Below are 18,989 nucleotides of genomic sequence, written 5' to 3' on the forward strand. Positions count from 1 at the left end.
TTCATAGTGTTTCAGTATTTCTTTTTTTTTTCATCTTAATATTTCCGTGTTTATTACGTGTTGTGTCCATCGTATTTTCCACATTCTTCGATAACACCACATCTCAAAGCTGGTATGTATGTTTTCAGTTTCGTCCGTAATTGTCCAGGCTTCGTCTTCATATAAAAGGACTGAATACGTAGCATCTGAATAATCTAGTTTTAATTTCTATTCCCAGTTTTCCATTGCATAATACTGTTTTCATCTTATTGAAAGCGCCTCGAGCCATATCAATTCGTCGTTTTATTTCAAGACTGCGGTCCCATTGTTCATTTAGCTGACATCCCAAATAATTATATGTGGGTATTGTAGTAAAGAAAAGAGAGAGACGTTCTCACAAACAATTTATTTTACAACTGACGACCGGTTTCGCTGTCTACAATATTCACAGCATCTTCAGGTCACGGTAAAAGTAAAATTAAATGCTACAAATAACAAAAAACCACATAAGTATTTATTAAATTCAACAGATATTAACATAAATGAAAGTTTTTTCATCTATTATTATTTTTTCATATATAACATTTTTCCAACACTTGAAAGTCTCATTGCTGTACAGATAATCATAACTTTATATTAGTATAAATTTAATTTCATTTACTACATTACCTTTACACTTGACTTTAATTCTGAATTAGTTATTAATAATTTTATTGTTTGACACTTTTAATATTAAAATTTTAGCAAATTTTACCTAATTACTATTGTTCAATTTAATTTCAATATCTCCAACAAATCAAATAAAATATTTTCACAATCACACCACAACTATTACACAACTGACCAATCTTGTTTAGAAAAATTGCACAACCAATCTTACATCTATAAGTTCTTGAACATCCAGAACAACATCTAATTATCCCAACTAAATAAAAATATACACTATTAATTAAAAATATAAAAATAACATCACTTTATATATAACTAACAATTTTTTTGGTTTCACGGTTTAATGTCATGTTTCCTTACTAATCCCCTCAAAATCCTACCAATGTTTTGTTAATATATTACATACAAATCTGTCCCTCTACCAACTCTCCCTTTAGCATAGTACAGAGAAAAAGTATGATATTGAATACTACTATATTCTTCCCTTATACCGGAAAGTAAGTGTATATCTTATACTTGACATACTTTTGTTGCCACTACATGCGAATGCGTGCATGTATGTGAGTGTGAGGGTTATACACCATATTTACGTACATGTGAGTATTTATATAGGGTGTCCCAAAAGTAGTGGAACGGTCGAATATTTCGCGAACTAAACATCGGATCGAAAAACTGAAAAATACGTTTTCAATCATTTTCAAAAATCTATCCAATGACACTAAACACCAACCCCCACTACACCCCCTGGAGGTGGGGTGGGGGGTAACTTTAAAATCTCAAATATAAACCCTTAGTTTTTCTTGCAGATTTGGATTCGTTACGTAAAAGTAGGCAACTTTTATCCAAGATATTTTTTCGAACTGTGGATAGATGGCGCTACAATTGGAAAAAACGATTTATCCTGATACCATAGGTAATTTATAGAAAGGGTCTAATATCTCGAGAAATACACTTCCAAATGAGAAACCAAAAAACAGGTTTTTAATATTTTTCGAAAACCTATCGACAAACACCAAACATGACCCTCTAACCCACCCCGTGGAGATGGGGTGGGGGGAAAATTTAAAATTCTAAATAGCAACCACCACTTTTTATTGCAGATTCGAATTCGTCATGAAAAATTAAACAACTTTTATTCGAAACATTTTTTTAAATTGCTGATAGATGGCGCTAATAAATCGTATTTTTCCAATTAAAGCGCCATCTATCAACAATTCTAAAAAATGTTTCGAATAAATGTTGCTTAATTTTTCATGACGAGTCCGAATCTGTAATAAAAAGTGGGGGTTGCTATTTAAGATTTTAAAGTTACCCCCCACCCCACCTCCAGGGGGTGGGTTGGAGGGTCATATTTAGTGTTATTCGATAGGTTTTCGAAAAGTATTAAAAACCTTTTTTTTTCGGTTTCTCATTTGGAAGTGTATTTCTCAAGATATTAGACCGTTTCTATAATTTACCTATGGTATCAGGATAAATCGTTTTTCCCAATTATAGCGCCATCTATCCACAGTTCGAAAAAATGTCTTGAATAAAAGTTGCTTACTTTTACGTAACGAATCCAAATCTGCAAGAAAAACTAGGGGTTTTCATTTGAGATTTTAAAGTTACCCCCCACCCCACCTCCAGGGGGTGTAGTGGGTGTTGGTGTTTGGTGTCATTGGATAGATTTTTGAAAATGATTGAACACGTATTTTTCAGTTTTTCGATCTGATGTTTAGTTCGCGAAATAGTCGACCGTTCCACTACTTTTGGGACACTCTGTATGTATGCATAAAAATATATACTTTAATATTGGCTTGATCATTACCCTTTGATTTAAACCAGACCATTTAACTAACTCTGGTTTTTTGTTATTTCTAGCATTTAATTTTACTTTTACCGTGACCTGAAGATGCTGTGAATATTGTAGACAGCGAAACCGGTGGTCAGTTGTAAAATAAATTGTTTGTGAGAACGTCTCTCTTTTTTCTTTACTACAATAGTATGGACTCACACATGCAACCCATTCATTATTTTTATATGTGGGTACTTTCTGTAAATATTTTCCTTTAATGTAGATCGTAAGACGAACTTCAATTTTGTTCTATTGTTCTATGTTCTTCATTTTTTTTTGTTACACTAAGTTAATTTTTTATTCAGTATTTTATATTTTTAGCCAATTATAAACCCTGTAGATCATTCCCAGGTAGGAATGGTTGAATCAAATCCATTACTATTAGGGACACAAAGTTCTCTGGAGATGTTAGCTAAGAAATACAACATCACACTTAAACAGCCTGATAATATTACTACTATTCCTGAAATGAGTAAGTGTATGCTGCTGATATATCCATTGTATTTAAGCGTAAAGTAGAAACAGTTCATTTGGAACTTCTTAACTATTTGTTTCAGAAGAAGATGTGGCAGAAGATTGTGATCCACAAGCGATCGAAAAGTTTCACCGTTTCAGCGAGAAAAGCAGAGACACTTCTGTGTATATCAAAAGCATGGAATCATTCAGGCCAAATAAAGAAAGTTTAACACCAAAGAGAACTAGCACTGAAGATAAAACAAATCAAATTGGTAAAGGATTTTAAGCTTTTTTGAGTTCATATTCTCTTCCTCATCTTTGGATCTATTTGCATTTTTCTTCAAAGTCTGTTTCTTTTGTCTTTCTTATCTGTTTCTGATCTCGTGTTTATTTGTGTCTGTCTTTACTCTTGGCAGGTCGCCGTTGGCCAGTCCGTTCATATCATATCCAGTATCTCATCGCTCATTCAATTATCTTTCTTTTTTATCGGCCCCTTTAATATCTAAAAAAAAATACAAGATCCTTTGTAAAAGGTATATTTAATAGACCCCAATAAGGGTTACATCACAAAACAAAACGTTTTCGGATTAATAGGTAACCCATCATCAGTGTTAAGCCAATAGCGTGCATACGTGAGCCATCGAAAAGTTATGGATAAGAACCCTTTAAAAGTTTCAAGATCTTAAATGATACTATTTTTTTTGCCCTGGATACAACTCAGGGCAATACAGGATTCTAACCCACGTGGATGTGATATGCAAGGAATGAACCTCACATATTGAAAGTTGAGTGTCAACTGAGTGTAAATTTTCAATATGTGAGGTTCATTCCTTGCTTATCACATCCACGTGGGTTAGAGTCCTGGGTTATATCCAGGAATATTTGCAACATCCATCTGTTTCAATAAAAATATGTAGTACCATTTAAGATCTTGAAACTTTTAAAGGGTTCTTACCCATAACTTTTTTGTGTCTCACGCATGGATGCTATTGGCTTAACACTGATGATGGATTACCTATTAATCCGAACACGTTTTGTTTTGTGATGTAACCCTTATTGGGGTCTTTTAAATATACCTTCTACAAAGGATCTTGTATTTTTTGTGATTTATGGTATACAGCCAGCTACAGGAATTTTATTTTACTCGTGGATTTTTAATACTTTAGTACCTCTTCGCATGGAACAAGAAATCAGTCTGTCACTGTTTATTAAAGCCATTATTCAATATTGACTTTAATATTGTATTCATCATCATCATTCAACCCGGATCTATCCACTGCTGGATATAGGTCTCCCACAGTATTTTCCATATTCCTATTTTGTGCTGTTTGCATAAAATTTTTGTCGATCCATTTTATGTCATCAGACCATCTTGTTGGCGAATGACCTCTACTCCGATATTCTTCTTGTCTTGATCCCCAGTGTATTATTCGCTGCGTATCCATTTTTTATCCCACATTCTAGCTATGTGCCCTGCCCTGTTCAACTCGAGGGCCATAATTCTTTCTATTGCATCTGTCACTCCTGTTCTTTGTCTTATTTCCTTGTTCGTAATCCAATCCCTACGAGAAATGCCTAACATCGAACGTTCCATGGCTCTTTGTGTAACACAAATTTTATTTCTTATTTTCTAAAGAAAGACTTTTCTTTTGAGACACATAGGCAGTTCTGACTTAAGGAGATAGCTCAGCTTGCCTAAGTACCTATAATAAGAGGTGGTTTCTTCAATATGCATGGCATTTACTGAAATATTTTGGCTTAACATAAGATTTGTGTTTTTGTGTGGTTGATTTTTAATCCCACTTGTAGGGAAGCTAGGTATAGTTTCTCCAGTTGCGATACTGCATCATCGAAGCTGTCAGCAAAAAGAACAATATTCGTACAACAATAATTCGACGTCCATCAAGTTAGCAGAAGAAAGTCAGCAGAACACAGTTATTCTTATACCATAAGTGTAAATAAAATGCAAATTTAATGTTCCAAGAAGCAGAACAGTAGTTCAAAAATGGATGAATCATTTATAATTAAATGCCAAAGTATTCTATAAATTAAATGCAAATTTAATGTTCCAAGAAAAAAATTATTGCTCTTTTTTTAAGTTATCGCATGTTCTACTACTAAAATCTACTATATTTTCTACCAGATTCTAAAATCTACTAGATTTAAAATTTTCCCACTAAACTACAAAAAATTCTACTAGTAGATCTAGTAGAAAATCTACTAAATTGGCAACTCTGAATATGGTACAAAAACTTCTATTGTGCAGTGAAGGAGAATGGCTCTAGAGTTTCTAATCGCATCTGCTTTTGGTAGTAATTATTATATTTATTATTATAGCTTGAAATCAAGTTAGCAGTACATGCGATAACTTAAAAAAACAGCAATAAAGTTTTTCTTGGAACATTAAATTTACATTTAATTCAGAGAATAGGTACTCTGGTATTCAATTATAAATGATTTATCAATTTTTGAACTACTGTTCTGCTAGCTGGATTATCAAGTTAGCAGAACATGGGATAACTTAAAAAAAAACAGAGCAATAATAAACTTTTTCTTGGAACATTAAATTAGCATTTAATTCAGACAATACTTTGACATTCAATTATAAATGATTTATCAATTTTTGAACTACTGTTCTGCTAGTTTGATTATGAAGTTAAATAAATGCGATAAATTAAAAAAAAGAGCAATAAATGTTTTCTTGAAACATTAAATTTTATTAAGAAGTTAATAAACCGTGGGAATTTTACCAATAATTACGACCAAAAGCAGATGCGATTAGAAACTCTAGAGCCATTCTCCTTCACTGCACAATAGAAGTTTTTGTACCATATTCAGGGTTGCCAATTTAGTAGATTTTCTGCTAGATCTAGTAAAATTTCTTGTGGTTTAGTGGGAAAATTTTAAATCTAGTAGATTTTAGAATCTGGTAGACAATATAGTAGATTTTAGTAGTAGAACATGCGATAACTTAAAAAAAACAGCAATACATTTTTTTCTTGGAAAATTAAATTTGCATTTAATTCGGAAAATAACTTGGCATTCAATTATAAATGATTTATCCAATTTTTGAACTACTGTTCTGCTAGCTTGATTATCAAGTTAACAGAACATGCAATAACTTAAAAAAGAGCAGTAAATTTTTTTTGGAACAATAAATTTGCATGTTATTTACACTTAATTATGGTATAAGGATAACTGTGTTCTGCTGACTTTGTTCTGATAACTTGATGGACGTAATAATTCGTACAATCGTCAATCGTACAATTTTGTATTGCATCTGACTAAATTTGTATTCTGGAAAAACATAAGCATTGTACCAAACAGGAAATAAAGTTTTATCAATCGAGTCCACCTGCGAACCACGTGACCAAAGAATTGTAGAATTTGATGCAGACATATTGTGGACAGCCTTTTTTTAATATTGAGTTGGTTTAGAATGGAAACGTTTGTCCTATGAGCGGTCCAAGGTATACGCAGCATTCTTCTCCAGCACCACATCTCAAAGGCATCAATGTTTTGGCGCTCGCATGCGCGAAAAGTCCAAGTCTGTGCTCCGTATAGAAATATTGAGAATACAAGGGCATTCACCAGTCTCATCTTGATATTTTGAGAGATAGATCTGTCTTTCCAAACTTTAGTTAGGCGACTCATCGCATTTTTTGCCATACCAATACGTCTTCGAACTTCTGCTTCACAGTTACCATCACTTAGTCATACTAGACCCGAGATAGATAAAGGTATTTACTATCTGGTATTCCTGTAACATGTTAGTCAGTTGAATAGTGTCGAATCTGTCGACCACCATTATTTTTGTCTTAGCTTTATTGATTTTCAGACCAACTTTATTGCTTTCGTACTCAACTGTTCGCAGAAGATCAAACATTTCTTGCTCATTGGTTGCTATAAGTGTAGTGTCATCAGCAAATCTTAAATTGGAGATTTTTATACCAGCTACTGTTACTCCACCGGCCCATCCTTCTAAATCCATCCTCATGACATGTTCACCATAAATGTTAAATAAGTCAGGTGACAACACGCATCCTTGTCTAACACCATATTATACTACTAAATAAATATTTTATAATTTCAACACAGCTCCACCCAGCACAGTAAGTGGAAAAATTCCTGTAGAAACCAGAGATTCATTTATTTTACGTCAGTCGTACTTGGCTAAAGTACAACCAAGGTTTTCGTTATCTCCAAACGACTCTATTGAGATTAAAAAGGACTCGTCTAGACACACACTAACCAAAAAGAAATCCTCCAAACTGTCACTGGCCAGAGACTCTGTGGAAATGTTGAGAGAAAGCAGGTAATTTTTTTTTGAGATTTAATTAGAAGATTTTAGTTTTAAGATTTTTTATAATACACTTCTCCAAGACATTAACGCACCACCTTAAAAATTGGTCATTTTTAATGTCTCGAATTTCTTAAATCTGTTGTCCGATGTAAGTGATTTTTTAACATGTTATAGCCTTATAACTATATCGCTGTAAATATATTGTTGCTAGACAGGTAAACTGTCATTGTTAAAACCCAACTATAGCCTCTTGTTTTCTTAACAATCTGTTTTTTGATTCATTCGCTTATGTTGGATAATAACCAAGTTAGGTACTTCAACAACTAGCCTTGTTTTTCATCAATACAGGATGTGTTTAAATAAGTGTGGCAAACTTTAAGGGGTAATTCTGCATGAAAAAATAATGACAGTTTGCTTTATAAACGTATGTCCTCAAATGTTTCGTTTCTGAGATAGAGCGCGTTGAAATTTTTCTTACAAATTGACGATTTATTTATTGCTCTAAAACCGGTTGAGATATGCAAATGAAATTTGGTCGGTTTTAAGATGTAGTTATTGTGCATTTTTTGACATACATTTAAGAATTTTATGTTCACCATTGGCGCACATAAGGGTCATATTACCAGTATGCGCACCAATGGTGAGTATTAAATTCCTAATTGTATAAAAAATCCGCAATAACTACTTCTTAAAACCCACCAAATTTCATTTGCATATCTCAACCGGTTTTAGAGCAATAAATAAATCGTCAATTTGTAAGAAAAATTTCAACGCGCTCTATCTCAGAAACGAAGCATTTGAGGACATCCGTTTATAAAGCAAGCTGTCATTATTTTTTCATGCACCCTTTAAAGTTTGCCATACTTGACCTAAACACCCTGTATTGTAGAAAAACAAGGGTAGTTGTTAAAGTACCTAACTTTTTATTATCCAACAACAAGAATAAATCAAAAACAGAATATTAAGAAAACATGAGGCTATAGTTGGGTTTTAATTTCAGTATTTTATAAATGCTAGAATATTCGACAGGGTCACGCGAACTTTCAGAAAAAATTACAGTTTTATTGGTACACCTGGTATACAATGACAATTTACCTGTCTAGCAACAATATTGTTACAGCGATATCGTTAAAGAATAAGGCTATAACTTATTGAAAAAGCCTCTTTAATCGGACAATAGGTTTAGGAAATTCGAGACATCAAAAATGACCCATTTTTAAGGTGGTGCGTTAATTTCTTGGAGAAGTGTAGTAAGAATATTCTTTCCCACCACGCATCCCTACAATAAATATTCAAATTATCAACTTTGCCTTACCTTTAAAGATTATTTTAACAATTTCAAATCGTAATGATTTTTTTTCTTTAAGGACTCTTTTAACTCAACCCACAGTCTGTCATGTGTGTCATAAAAGAGCATCCAAGGAAAGAGAAATTATAGTCCGAAAATGTGATATCTGTTGCAAAAATAAAGACAGTGTAGAAGTTCTTAGCGGTGGCGTTATACCAAAGATTATTAAAACGGAAGACAAAGAAAATGTTGCATCAAAGATCAAGTAAAGTATACTTAAGTTGTGCTTAAGATTTATATTTTATCATCACCATGACGTTAATACTGCCTTTAAAAGACGTCGACCTTTTCAAGTTTTCTGAGCCATTCTGATCTGTCCCTTACTTGGATTTTCCAGTTGGCAACACAGATCTTCTTAACATCATGTGTTACCCCGTCTATACACCTCACTTTTGGTCTGTCCCGTCTTTTTATTTCAAATGGCTGCGTTGTTAGGATCTTTTTTTTTCATGTTCGGTTCTAGGGCCCTGGCTAAATACCCTGTACACTGCAGACGGTTTCGCTTGATTATAGTGGTAATACCTTTTCTACAAATCTTATGCTTGTAGATATTCTCTACTTCGAAAGTTATATCTACGCCTCTATATTCCGTTTTCATAGACCTCTCCGAATGTTATACACGTAGTAACTTTCTTTAAAAAATCTATAGAGGATTCATCCGTTTTGGTTAAAATCCATGCCTCTGATCCATATATTATGTAAAAATGGGGATTATTGTCACTGTTTTCTACAGTCTTATACGAGTTTTGAGACATACGTTTTTAGCTAAGTACTTGAATAAGTAACTGAGAGACCATGGTAACACCTGTTTGCAATTATGATTCGCCTTTTCATTTCCTCTGAGCAGTTATCATTGGTATTAACCCCTAGATATATGAACTCTTTACTCTTTGACCGCTTCGAAGTTTTGGTCATTGACAATTTAGATCTGCATCAACATTTCCAGATCACCTGTTAGTCGGCATGAATTTGGTTCAATTTTGATTTAAATGCAATCCCATTCGTTCTCTACGTTCACGTCATCAGAATATGCTAGAATATACTAAATACCGATATATTAAAATATAGTTCCTACTATCTAAAATGACACAACTGATAATCCCCAATCTAATTATAATCCCCCTCTTTCCAAGTTGCTATAGTTGTATTTCCGTAGAGTCCTGCTCCATTTCCTTATTGATATTTCCACTCCAGGACAATCTTGTTCTTCCTCTTTTACGTTTTCCTAGCGGATTCCATCTAAATACTCCTACTGGAATATATACTTTCTTCCATCCGTAGACGATATCTAAACCATTGAAGACTCTTCCTTTCCATTCTACCAGTTAACGTGTCTGTGGCATTTAATCTATCTCTAATAACCTAGTTGGTAGTTCTGTCGCCCGTTGATATGCTGGCACTCATCCGAAGATAGTCTATCTTTAATATATATTTAACTTTCGTTTTGCTTCAGCATACACTTCACTTCAATAAGTTACTAGCGTTTACAAATGCTCTTCCAATCTTAATCTTTGTTTTCTGTCATGTAGTCCATTATGCAGTCTTGTATCAATATATTATTTATTTTTCAAAAAAGAATTTAATCAAAATAAAATTTCTTATATTTAGAGTGTCTCACATAGAAATGATTCCTGTAGAAGAAAAAGGTAAACATGAAGTTCCTTTTAAAACTAAACCTCCTGCAGTCGACGATCTAAGCTATGAAAAATTAAACGCTTTATATAAGCAAGAAGGAAGGCGTAAAAGTAAAGGTAATAGCTTTCAAATTGTTTTTTCATTTTCTTTATTAAATTAGGTATAAGAAACAACAACTAAGAGTTGGTATGCCAACAAGTCAGATTTAACAAACTTTAATGTAAACTTACTCCGTTAGTAATGATCTAATGATTTCATGAACACAACTAATTCATTCTGATAGAAGAAAAGTCAATTGGCCAGAGGTTAAACTCAAGACCTGATATGATCAGTAACGCTTTACTTGATGGAAAAAACGGGGTAGGAATTGAAGAAAAAATAAGGTAAAATACAATTAGTTAAGGTTACGAGAACTGTAAAGAAAGAAACACTAACACCAAAGGTAGACAATAAGAAACCCTGGTAAACTGATGAGATGCTAAATTTAACAATCAACTGAAAATATTGTCGGGGAATATCAAACCGGTTTTAGACAAGTAAGATCTACAACTGACCAGACCAGCTATTCACAGTGAAACATATCTGACATCCGAATAATTCATCTGATTAGTAAAAACAACAATAAACTAAATAGATATTAATAACAAGCAACAAAATAGATACGATAATAAAAAGCAACAAATAACTATCAGAATAGGCAATGAGCTCCCTGAGACCTTTTCAGTAGTCAAAGGATTAAAACAAGGAAACGGGGTGGCACCGAGACTATTCAATCTGTCTCTCGAATATGTGATAAGACACTTGAATATAGGCAGAGCTAATTTAACAAATAAATCCATACATATTGCCGCATATGCCGATGATATCAGCATTATGTCTCGCAGAACGGAAAAGGCTGCAGAGATATATTCACAATTAAAAACAGGGTCAAAAGAGACCGGACTAGAAATAAGTATTCAAAAGACAAAAAGCTAACAAAGGCAGGAGCTAGGAGAAACAGACGGATAGTTGAATTAGAGGATTGAAACTGTAGAAATTTTCATGTATCTGGCAGTTATATTATGCACCGATGGAACAGAAGAACCGGAAATTCAAACAATAAGAGTAGAGGGAAATAAAGCTTATTTTTCACGCTTCCATGTCTTGCGCTCCAAAAAACATACACTGGAGATTGAAAATCAGGGTCTACAAAACAGGGTCAAAAGTCTTTGCTAAAAAAGTCTAGGAAGATATTTGGACCTGTTAACGAAAACGGAGTGTGGAGATGATCCAGGTACAACCATGAACTCTAAAAATTCAACCGTTCAAAGAGACACCGCTCTCAGAATTCGTTAAACTTTAGAGATTTCGATAATAGAGATCGAAAGATTGCCGAAACGCGCCCCGATTGCCTAAAGCGCAGGGCCCAAGGCCAAAAGGAAGGCAACGGAAGAGAAGGGTGAATGAAGTGGCAGATGATGCGCAAAATTGGCTAGACATGGAGATAAGCAATTCTGTTTGTTCATAAATAGAAGAATCAAGTTATTCACTTGAGACGGCGCAATTTCACTATTGATGCTGTTTAATTTGTTTCTTTGAATCTTTTATCTTCGCTATATTTGGATACCAACTTTTAATAGAATCGTGTTAGAAAATTGTGTTGTTCTTTTAATAAAAAAATGGAATAGATTAAATACAAAATGCTTTAAAAAATGGCTGACTACCAAAAACGTATGAAATCATACATTTCAATTTTAACTTGATTACAACCTGTTGGACCCTTAAAGATTTTTACAATGTTAAGACATGTTAAAATACAAGAAGTGTATTTCTAAAATGTGTAAAAATGTTTGTTCATATATTTCTTAAACTTTTTAGTTAACACCAAGAGAAAATTTGAAGATAAATGCAAAAAGTTGAAAATGTCGCCAAAGGCAAAAATTGCTGGGGATCTTAAAGGTATAGAGCATTTACAAACGGCAGAGGAATTTACAGCAGACAGGATGAAATCTTTTATAACAATTTTAAGCAATCATCCGAATCTCATTAAAATGTTTACAGCATGTCAACGTTAAAATAAAAATACATTATGTGACCAAACAGTGTATTATTATTTGATAGTAATTTTATATATAGGTACATATACAAAATACACGACGAACTTCGTGGTCAGTAGCAATTTAAAAAATCCAGAAAAATCAAAAGTAGGTATTGGGACCGTGCAAGTTCGGCAAAGCCACACCTGGTTTCTATGCTCAGCAACATTTTTCGCACTTTTAATTATATTGGCCAATTATATTAGTCCTGGTTACTAGATAATTGTCAAGGCCATAGTCCAAAAAATAATAAGAAAAAATAAGTTTCAGGTTATGTTATTAAAACGTAAACAATTGTATGTAGTAAATAAAATTAAAATGCAGTACTGCAAGAAAAATACAATTAATTAAATTTACCTTTATATAATAATGTCATATCATATCAATATTGTGGAGCAATATATAATTTTTCTTCTTCAATGACAGTAGGTATGAAATATACGTCAATTTGACAATTTCAATTGACAATATGAATTATTTAAGAAAGTTGCAATATTTCTCCGCTATTCGCGCACAATCGTTTCTTGTATTCGCTTCAAGTACTTGCACACCGCGAATAGAACTTGGAAGTAGTTATTGATAAGTGCATATTCCTCGGACAGGAGATTAGAATAGGCAACAAGGATAATCAAACAGGTGAGGTATCAAGAAGAATAGCACATGGGTGAGCAGCATAATATGGAGCTTTTAAAAAAGTATTTATTTCATTTATAAAAGTAGAAAGTTTGCAAGAAGTCTGTTTAGATGGAAAAGACATCAAATTACTAAAAAAGTTGTACTGGAACCAAAACGCCAGAGTTAGGATCGAAGTTTCCACATCCGCAGAAGTAGAAATTAGGAGAAGAGTTAGACAAGGATGTGTTCTGTCGCCCCTGCTGTTTAATTTTTAAGTTTCCATTTAAAGAGGCACTGGACGATTACAAGGATGGAGTCAAGGTGAATGGCGTAAATATCAACAGCATCAGATACACCGATGATAGGTACGGTGTTGATTCCGGATTCCGACTTGGGTCTACAACGACTCATAGACAAGACCAAACCGACCTGTGAGCAATTTGGTATGAAAATAAACCTTAAAAAAACAAAAGTGATGTCAATCCGAAAAAACCAAAACGTACCTCAACCTTGCACAATAAATGGGCACATTTTAGAACAGGTCAATAGATTTAACCCCTTAACGTGCACACTCGAGTTAATTCGAGTGCGCTGAACTGGCCAAACTGCACACTCGAAATAATTCGAGCAACGTTGTACTTTATGTTATTATAATTTTTCACACTTAAATGCAATCGAGAATTGAAAATAATAATGTAAAAGCAAAAAAAAAACAATCGTTTTATTGATATTTACCGTTTACATGGGATTGTAAGCTATTACACTTACTTATTCAAGTATTATACTATACTATAATCCTTTTTCTAGTGTAAACTTACGTGCATAGAAATCGGCCCACTTAAAAATTTGGTCATTTGTAATGTCCAATATTTCCTAAACCTGTTGGCCGATTTAAGTGATTTTTTTAACATGTTATAGCCTGATTCTTTAACAATACCACTGTAATAATATTGTTGCTAAAGAGGTAAATTTTCATTATATACCGGGTGTACCAATCAAACTGTTTTTTTCTCAAAGTTCGCATCACCCTGTGCAATATTCTAGCAAACTAGCATTTATGAAATACTGAAATTAAAACTCGACTATAGCCTCAGGTTTTCTTAACATTCTGTTTTTTGATTCATTCGTTTATGTTCGATAATAAAAAAGTTAGGTACTTTAACAACTAGACATGTTCTTCATCAATACACTGTATTTCTAAATAAGTGCGACAAACTTTAAGGGGTAATTCTGCATGAGAAAATAATGACCATTTGCATCATAAACGTATGTCCGCAAATGTTTCGTTTACAAGATACAGGATATGGAAATTTTTCTTACAAATTGACGATTTATTTATTACTTTAAAACCAGTTGAGATATGCGAATGAAATTTGGTGAGTTTTAAGAGATAGTTATTGCTGACTTTTTGACATAAAATTAAGAATTTTATATTCACCATTAGCGGGCATACGGGTAATATGATCGGTCATATTACACGTATGCGCGCTAATGGTGAATATTAAATTCTGAATTGTATGTCAAAAAATGTGCAATAACTACGTCTTAAAACCCACCAAATTTAATTTGCATATCTCAACTGGTATTAACAGAGGCGGCTCTAGCCCATGTAGCGCCCGTGTGCAGTCGATGCACTGGCGCCCTTTGGTAGACATTCAGTCAAAATAAAATAGTCGCATAGGTACCTACCTAGTACTAGTACATATGGTATTAGGTGGTATTAGGTACCCTTATAATGTAAACAAAAATCCAGATGCAAATAGTGCAATATTAAATGATGTCGAGAGCCAATAGGTATTCACGGCGTCCAAACAACCTACCCAAATCTGTTTAAAATATTTAATTAAAAATGAACATTTTTATCCATGAGGTAAGGTTGAAAATTGGTTAAGGAAATTTGACAGGTTTGAGTACAATGATCCTTCACTGTGCGCTACTGTCACTGGCAATGTGAGGTAAATTTTAAGAGCAGTGAACAAATTTGGGAACACTGAAAGTAATTTATTTGTATACAAGTAATTTAAAATATCCAAAGATGTACTAGAATCATCAATAAACTTTGGTAATAATCGTATTTATTATTGGTAATAATCCATTAAGGGGGGGGTATGGTTTGAAATATTTAATTTTTTTATTATTTCAAATAAAAGTACATAATTTCAAGAATACTCTCTGAAAATTTCAAAAAAAAATCGGAGTAAAATTACCAGAGATACAGGGTGTTGAATATCCCTACCTTCGACTCGCTTTGCCGCGGCTTCGCGCCAGCACGCTTGAGCGTAGTGAGAAACGTTAAACAACTGTTCGCCTTCTCTTTTGTGGATTACTCCGCAATTCAAAAAACATATTCCAATGTTCATCACTTTACGATTTGGCAGACAAATAAGAAGATGAAGATGCAGTTGTCAAAACTTTAAACGCATTTTTCTCAAAACTGTTTTTTCAAATGCGGTGGACATTGTAACTAAAAAACTACTTGACCGATCTACCTGAAATTTTGCATAGATTTTTTTTAGACATTTCGTGAGGTAACAACGTCGAGGTATTTTTCGTTCTATGCTTATTTTTTGTTCAATAATATTAAATCTCTTGGCTTTCACAAAATTTTTATCAAAAATTTCGTATTTTTGACTTCTGAGTGATACCAAAAATTCAAAAATCATTAAAAATAAAAAACTAGACGTTGTTACCGCGTGAAACTCATAAGCTAATTAAATCTTTTTGAATTTTTTGTTTCGTATGATCCAGTGATGAGTTCTGATGTCCACCGCAAAATCAATTTTTTTTGAGCTGCCTGCCAGTCCCCAATGGCTTATTTTTCAATATTTTGGATTGAATTGTTTCTTAAATATTCTTTGAATTGTACTTAATATGTTTATTTAATTTAAAAATAAAATAATTCTACCATAGCGTCGAAAAAAATTCACAAAAATGTGCCTGATATGTTGATTTCAAACCATACCCCCCCCCTAAAGAGCTCAAACCTAACTACCTGTGAAGAGCCAAAATGAAACAATTTATTTTCTAAATTAAAACAATATGCTCTTTTTGTATCTAACTCTAAATCCTTCCAGTGTTTTAATTTTTGAAGAAATGAAAGTGTCATTATTTTACTTTAAAAATAATCGAAGCGTTCGTCAAAGTTAGTAATTGCGGAATCTAATAGGTAATAGAAAAGTTTACTTTAAAATGTATTTTCGCGTTCGTTACTGGTTCATCTTCCGCCTCATGATTAAAAAATTTTCTACGAGCACGAGGGCGGTAGGTGTGAAAAAATCTGCTATTGCCACGACTTCTGCTACAGTTTTCGCAGTATGAATGAACTCCTCAAAAGCTTAGTCATTGCGTAATTCAGACAAACTAACTTATATTGAGGCTTACAGAATCAAAACCTGCTAGATCCATGTGTTGAAATTTTGTCAGGAGGCTAAAAGAACATTAAAAATGTAAATTTTCCAAAAAATTATCCGGCATTTATCATTCAAAAGAGCATCAATAAATATAAAATGCCACACTAATTTGTCATTTTTCTGCACGCCCCTTGTAGCTTCAGAAATTTGTACTTCAGTTTGGATTTAGCAGAAAGAAAAATTTAGGATTTAGTAGGTTTTGATTCTGATGGGCTCTACTGAAACAAAGCATATTTTGTTTTAAAGCATTTTTTAAGTTGAAACAAAGTAAAAGACCCGCTCTTTGGCGCTCGGCGCCCCCAACATCCCGGCGCCCGTGTGCACCGCACACCCTGCACAATAGGTAAAGCCGCCTCTGGGTATTAAAGCAATAAATAAATCGTCAGTTTGTAAGAAAAAATTCAACACCCTTATCTCACATACGTTTATAAAGCAAAGCTGTCATTATTTTTTTATGCTTAATGACCCCTTAAAGTTTGCCATACTCTTTGCGGACATACGTTTATGATGCAAATGGTCATTATTTTTTCATGAAGAATTACCCCTTAAAGTTTGTCGCACTTATTTAGAAACACCGTGTATTGATGAAGAACATGTCTAGTTGTTAAAGTACCTAACTTTTTTATTATCCCAAATAAAAGAATGAATCAAAAAACAAAATATTAAGAAAACCTGCGGCTATAGTTGTGTTTTAATTTCAGTATTTTATAAGTGCTAGAATATTACACAGGGTGATGCGAACTTTGAGAAAAAAACACAGTTTGATTGGTACACCCGGTATACAATGAAAATTTACCTCTTTAGCAACAATATTATTACAGTGGTATTGTTAAAGAATCAGGCTATAACATGTTCAAAAAATTACTTAAATCGGCCAACAGGTTTAGGAAATATTAAACATCAAAAATGACCAACTTTTTAAGTGGGCCGATTTCTATGCACGTAAGTTTATTACACTATAATCCTTTCTCTACTTATTACTTACGACTTATCTCTTCCTTGTGAACCGCTTTCTGACAAATTTGCGTATTCATATTCAGGGCCTAGATTCCGTGCACTGTAGATATCTACAGTCGCTTTCTGTCGATGGCAATTGTCATGAAAATATTTGAATTTTTAGTTTTAATTCAAATATTTTCTTGTTTTACTAAGTGTCACTTCAGCATCAATTAGAGTATAACCTAGCAAAACTAGAAAATAATTCAATTAAAGCTAAAAATTCAAATATTTTCATGACACGTGACATCGATAGAAGGCGACTGTAGATATCTACAGTGCACGGAATCCAGGCCCTGATTCGCTCATTTTTCAAGATATATATCATATATCGCGCTCCTGCGCATTAAACAAAATACGTTCCAACAAAAAAATGATCGTTCACGCATCGTCCTTCCGATTATTCAAACAAAAATTGTAATCTTCCAGTAACAGTTTCGTGACGATTATTTCAGTAATCGGATTAATGCAAGTACTAGTTGGACTGACCTACGCACTAGGATAGCTTTTTTTTGTCCGATTCTGGCTTTGGTTTAGAACTAGAACCTTAAGCCACGTAATTGTATAACTTATCACTAAGTCAGGGGAGTAATGTGTAGTGTGTGTTGAGTAAGTGTCTTGTTACTTTGCAAAGTCGACTTCATTGTCTTTGCAAAGAGACGCTAATTGTTTCCGAACGTCTGCGGTCCCTCCGGTGACTACCGATCCCACAAGGACAGAAACTATTTTTAATTTATTAATTTATAATAAATGAAAAATTTCTGCCCCTGGTAGGATTCGAACTCCCGACCTTTCGTTTCAAAGGTAGGCGCTCTTACCACTGCGCCACAGAGGGGGTAGGATAGCTTTTTACATTAAAAATAAATTGATTTTTTTTGGCCGGTTTTTTTTCAAAAAAATTGTGCATTAAGGGGTTAATAAGTACCTTAGGGATGTAGGATCGATAGCAGCTTAAATCCTGATCTAGAATAGAACAGAACAGAAAATCTTTAGAAAAAATAAAAAAAATGCTGTGTGGTGATTCTCGAATAAAACTTGAAATTCGACTATGTTTATCAAAATGCTACGTCTGGTTGACTCTTTTCTATATGCAGTTGAGACATGGACTCTTAAAACATCAACCGTAAATAAATTGGAGACCTTTGAAATGTGGATCTACCGGAAAATCCTCCAAATTTCATGGACATCGTATACCTCAAACGAAGAAGTGCTGCATATAGAATAGGCAAGGAAAGACAACTTTTCAACACAGTGAAAGTTAGAAAAACATACCTAGGCCACATACTGAGAAATAAAAAATGAATCTGTGTGTACTTTGTACGCACGTAAGAAGTTTATACTTCTATTATATGATTTCAATGAAATAAATATACTTTCAACAGGTTATTTGTATTTAAAGATTAAACTAATTTTTACTTACTACTTTACAAAAATTTTTATTAAAAATACTAAAATAAAAAAAAAGTTAGATAACACACGGAATCGAACCGGCGACCTCTCGATCTCCGGTCGAACGCGCTACCACCGAGCCAAACCCCCTTTGCTTTGACAGCTTACAAGATTTCTCATACATACTGACAAATAATTTAATAGACCAAGAAGTGAAGCATAAAAATACTTTAAAATTTAAAGTAAATATACTTACTATTAAGTATTATAAAATATTTTA

At 33.3% G+C, this 18,989-nt stretch overlaps 1 protein-coding gene across 4 annotated transcripts in view; it reads left to right on the top strand.

The window, feature by feature from the left end:
* The window catches only part of LOC126879855 (uncharacterized), a 57,473-nt gene extending 45,170 nt beyond the window's left edge, over positions 1 to 12,303 (top strand). For 3 of the 4 annotated variants that reach the window (XM_050643167.1, XM_050643169.1, XM_050643170.1), the window contains exons 10-15: positions 2,804 to 2,954; positions 3,040 to 3,210; positions 7,037 to 7,253; positions 8,609 to 8,794; positions 10,198 to 10,340; positions 12,082 to 12,303. In XM_050643167.1, the coding sequence (XP_050499124.1) occupies positions 2,804 to 2,954; positions 3,040 to 3,210; positions 7,037 to 7,253; positions 8,609 to 8,794; positions 10,198 to 10,340; positions 12,082 to 12,278 (1,065 nt within the window). In that variant the 3' untranslated portion in view covers positions 12,279 to 12,303. The remainder of the gene's footprint in view (positions 1 to 2,803; positions 2,955 to 3,039; positions 3,211 to 7,036; positions 7,254 to 8,608; positions 8,795 to 10,197; positions 10,341 to 12,081) is intronic. The other variant, XM_050643168.1, reaches the window with a different exon arrangement.
* Positions 12,304 to 18,989: the final 6,686 nt, after the last annotated feature.

This window comes from Diabrotica virgifera, chromosome 2 (assembly GCF_917563875.1).
Source record: "Diabrotica virgifera virgifera chromosome 2, PGI_DIABVI_V3a".
Classification (NCBI taxonomy): Eukaryota; Metazoa; Arthropoda; class Insecta; order Coleoptera; family Chrysomelidae; genus Diabrotica; species Diabrotica virgifera.